Here is a 4,497-nt window from a genome sequence, read left to right as displayed (position 1 = left end):
CCACTCGTATTTAATTGATCGCATAGGGGATTTACTGGGTAGAAGCCGGAGCCGGAGCCGCCGGAGCCGGAGCCGCCGGAGCCGGATCATTTTACTCGGAGCCGGAGCCGGAGCCGGAGCCGCCATGACATTTCACCCGGAGCCGGAGCCGGAGCCGGAGCCGATTTTTTTCTCTGGAGCCGGAGCCGGAGCCGGAGCCGTCTGAAATTTCCACGGCTCCGCATCCCTGATTGTAGGTAATTGATGGTGTTGAATGTTGATGCAAAACAATGACATATTACGACCTTTCCCCGGTGGTCACATGACCATATGACCCCGTTCTCACCTTTGGCCCGGTGCTGACCCGTAGAGGTCATGTTGTATGTGCTCCTGTCTGGCTGCTCCTATATTTTCTGCGCCTCCGTGGTAGTGCTGAATGTCCTCCCTTGGGGCATACCTATGAACATTGAGCACATGTGTTGGGCTTTTTTAAGTTGGTAAACAGGATGAAGGTGTTTAAACTTATAAATACGGGTAGAAAACAATATGGAACACATGACCAAACATTTGTGAATTCAAATTTGATAGACACTTGTAAAATGACCAGCGAACATGCTACGGATAGACATGAGATTGTAATATTTGTATTTAATTTACAGTTATTTCCATATGAATATCGCCTAAAAAATAATGTCAATGTTTATAGTGATAGGTAACTATAAAAAGAGCCAGTTTATGTCAAACTCTCAAGCCTGTAAGCAGAAGACTCACCTGAAATAGGGATCATTGTCGTCTTCTCGTGGTAGGTACCTTTCGTAAGGATCCTGCTCCCTCTCGACATTCTGCCTGCCCTGTTGACGTTCGTAGTTTGAGTAATACGGCTGGTAGGCTGGAAGATGGCGTGACTCAGCAGGTTGAAGGTCATCTGAGGTCACCGGGTCACCAGAGGTCACTGGCTTTTCAGAGGTCCTAGCCTCATCAGAGGTCACTGAACCTTCAGAGGTCGCAGGCCCAACTGAGGCTACCAGGTCACCAGAAGTCACCGAACGTAGAAAAGCATCCTCAATGTTGGTCGAGAAATCTTCATCGCTAATGCGGGAGTAAGAATGCTGGGCGTTATTTTCAGCTAGCCTCTGAACCTCACCATCTGACTGGTCCTCGGCTAGTAAAACCACATCCGACAGATCTTCTTTGGGTGTGGGGTGGAAGAGAGAACGTTTGTTAATTCGGTGTGGAGTTTTGGTGATCGGAATAAAACCATTCTGAATCACGCCAGGAGTAAACTTCTGAGGACCTGTTGGAGTTTCAGGAGCTTTAGAAGCCAGAGAATTTCCGCCCAACTGTTTGTTCTTTTCGGAATTGGTTTCGTCAGCAAAACTATCGCTTTTGTCGTCTTGGTAGTCATTGAAGAAATCGTAATCGTAATCGTCGTTGGTCGGATCAACATTCCGGTGCCCATTCCTGCGCGGGTTGCCATGGTGATCGTTGCCATGGCGACCGTTGCCAGGGCGACCGTTGTGTCGCAAGCCGTCTTGTTCTTGAGGGTGACGCCTTCTTGAAGTGTTTATAGTAGGAGATGATGGATAGTCCTCTTCGTATTCATCGTAAGAAGGATATCCTATTCCATCTTGGCTGTTACGATCATAATCATCTTCGTAGTCATAATCCTGATAGTCTTCGGTCACCTGTGGCCTTCTTCCTTGGCTGTAAAAAAACGAAACGAAAGGTAATGCAAGTTAATTCTATAATTCGATTGTGTAACTGGTGATTGAAGGGCACAAAGTAGAGCTAAAGGTCTTATACGAGGTCTTATATCGTTGTCATTGGTGACATCTCTAGTATCTCTAATCAGCATGACATCTCTAGTCAGTGGCATCTGCGACCTGCTAACCCTTTGAAACTGTTAGTGATTATCAGCATCCTCAGACTCACCCGTAGAGACAGCTCACTGACCTTTAGCCGACCTCATTAACCTTCAGTCACTCGCAATGACCCCATTGACCTTCCGTTGACCCTGACTCACCTGCTTTGCCTCGGTCGTCCGTAAATGTCATACTGTTCGTGGACGACATCGCCCGCTCTTCCTGCCTGCTCCAAGCTGTGAGAGTGCTGAATATCCTCTCTGGGGGCGTACCTGAACGAAAAAGCACACGAATGTTTCGAAATCAGTCCATGGATAGCTGAAACTAATAGCTGCAATGTTATGCCGATCGAGAACGAATAAAAAAGACTAGACTTCGATAAATGGTAGATTCTAGGACCTCGTTTTCTGATTTCTACGTTAAATCTAGGATAAGCGAATGAAAATAAGGCTTCACTTTATAACAGTAGAAAGACTCCCTTAGCGGTGAGGCAGAGTGTAGGATATGAGATGATCAGAGTTCATATTTTTCATATTTTCATATTTTTTATAGAATCGACTTAATTCGAGCTGTAACACAATCCAGACAATTTACGTGTCCTTGAAAGAATGACAAAAGTAAAAACTATATCCAAACCTCACCTGAAATAGGGGTCATTGTCGTCTTCTCGTGGTAGATATCGTTCGTAGGGATCCCGTTGACTCTCGACATTCTGCCTTCCCTGTTGACGTTCGTAGTTTGAGTAGTACGGCTGGTAGGCTGGAAGATGACGTGACTCCGCCGGTTGAAGGTCATCTGAGGTCGCCGGGTCACCAGCGGTCACCAAGTCACTGGAAGTCACCAGGGATCTTCTACTAATATGATGATTAGACACAATCGGAACAAACCCAGTATGAATGACACCAGGCGCGAAGGCGGCCATCTTGCTATGACCATCGTCACCAAACCGTCTCACTTGATCTGTTTTTAGTTGAGAGTGCATTTGCCCAGACGATGCTGGACTCTTGAGTTTCGTTTTCTTGCCTTCTGCAACAACGCTGCCTTCGCGGGGAGGTTTGGAGAGTCGCGCTAGGAAGTACTTGAAGGGGATGTCTCCTCTGAATATTGTCATTCCGGGACTAGATTTGCGGGATGACGAAGCAGGTGATTCGATGTTCTCCACTTGAGAAGGAGGATGTTTTACTCCAGAAAGATCATTACCTTCTTTTGAGTGAGGGTGCTGAATTTCAGATGGAAGTTTCGTGTCTTCTTGGTGAGACTGCTTGACTCCAAAAGGGTTTCCCACTTTAAAGGGCTTCCCCTTAACAGATGTAGGACTTCCAGCTCCCGTTGACTTCCCAGCAACAGAGCTTACGGGTCTCGGCGTAGTTACTGGAACACCTTTAAAGTGGCGATGTATCACAGGATGAACACTTCGCGACTCTTCTAAAGTGGAACTTTGTGAGCCAGAGCCTTCAAGGTCTCTTCTATAACGTTGGGGAAGGCTTTCCATAGTGTTCTTACCGCTGAGGATTTCACTAATCCCTTGATGATAGCTATGTTGATCAAGTCCAGCATTGTGCTCGCCAAAGTAGCGGCTCTTGACATTATCGTTGTCATGGTTACCACGTTGGGTAAAATCATAGTCACCATCATCTCTGCGAGTATCTTCTTCGTTGCCATAGTAACTAACATGCTGGTTGTCATGACGACCATTCCGAGCATCAAACTCGTTGCCATAGTAACCACGTCTCTCAGCGTCGAGTCGCTGTCCCTCAGGTCTACTACCTTCATTCTTGTAGCCATCCTGGTAGCCATTTTGATAGCCATAATCACCCTGGTCGTATAGGTACTCACTATTGGTACGATCCATCGCCGTTTCCTCGTATCTACTAGGATACGGTTTTCTACGATGTCCAGGATCCCTTCCCCTGCTGTACTCTCCAAACTGATCTGTCTCTTTCTCCACGGCTCGGAAAGCTTCTTCATCACGAGCAGCCTCTTTGTAGGGGTCGAAGGCATCGTAACCGTCTTCGTAACCATGCCCAACGACATTTGAATCTTCGTAATTCGCGTTGGCGTGCTGTGATTCTGGATATTCACCGTTACGGAAACTATTACGTGTACCGCTGTGTCCATGAGCTTCAGCATCGTTTTCGCTGTAGTCTCCCCCAGGGTGTGGTCCATTTCTGTAGTCATGATCGTCATTTCGCTGTCCTTCGTAGTCTCCTTGGTATCTGTAGTCATCCTTGTCACCACTCGGTTGGCTCGCGTAGTCTCCATCGTATTGAGTCGGACCAGATAGACCACTGGTTTGTCTGTAGTCTCTGTTATCGTCAGGCTGAAGAGAAGCTGGCCGTTGACTCGGGTCCGGTCGAGGGTCAGGCTGTCGCGAAGGCGCCTCATAAACAGGTTTGTACGCGGTAGGTTTCGTAGGAACATCTTCTCCGGGCGAGATTCCGAAATTAGGTGAGGTGTGTTGGCTAAATCCGTCAAAGGCATGGGATGAAACTTCACGAATTTTCGCCATCAGGCTTTGATGCATGTCGTCTCCCATGAAGCCTGTAGCGGTGGCTTCGTCGCGGCTCTCGCCTTGACTAAAGGTGGCGCTATCGTCACTCTTATAGGTGGCGCTCCGGTCGTTGTTATAGACGGCAGCACCTGTAGCATCTAGTGG

General features: G+C 47.6%; 1 protein-coding gene across 1 annotated transcript; it reads right to left on the bottom strand.

Moving 5' to 3' along the window:
* Window positions 1-746: 746 nt before the first annotated feature.
* Window positions 747-4,262, bottom strand: LOC122373326. Its single transcript, XM_043351282.1, has 4 exons — window positions 3,942-4,262; window positions 2,551-2,636; window positions 2,003-2,113; window positions 747-1,683 (listed from the first exon to the last, which is right to left on the bottom strand). Exons 1-4 carry the CDS (start codon window positions 4,260-4,262, stop codon window positions 747-749), a joined length of 1,455 nt encoding a protein of 484 aa, XP_043207217.1.
* Between the last annotated feature and the right edge of the window lie 235 nt (window positions 4,263-4,497).

The sequence above is a fragment of the Amphibalanus amphitrite genome, unplaced genomic scaffold (assembly GCF_019059575.1).
Source record: "Amphibalanus amphitrite isolate SeventyFive unplaced genomic scaffold, NRLGWU_Aamphi_draft 001477F_arrow, whole genome shotgun sequence".
NCBI classification, from domain to species: Eukaryota; Metazoa; Arthropoda; class Thecostraca; order Balanomorpha; family Balanidae; genus Amphibalanus; species Amphibalanus amphitrite.
The sequence above is the reverse complement of the archived record's forward strand: the minus strand, read 5'-3'. Positions and strand labels throughout refer to the sequence as shown.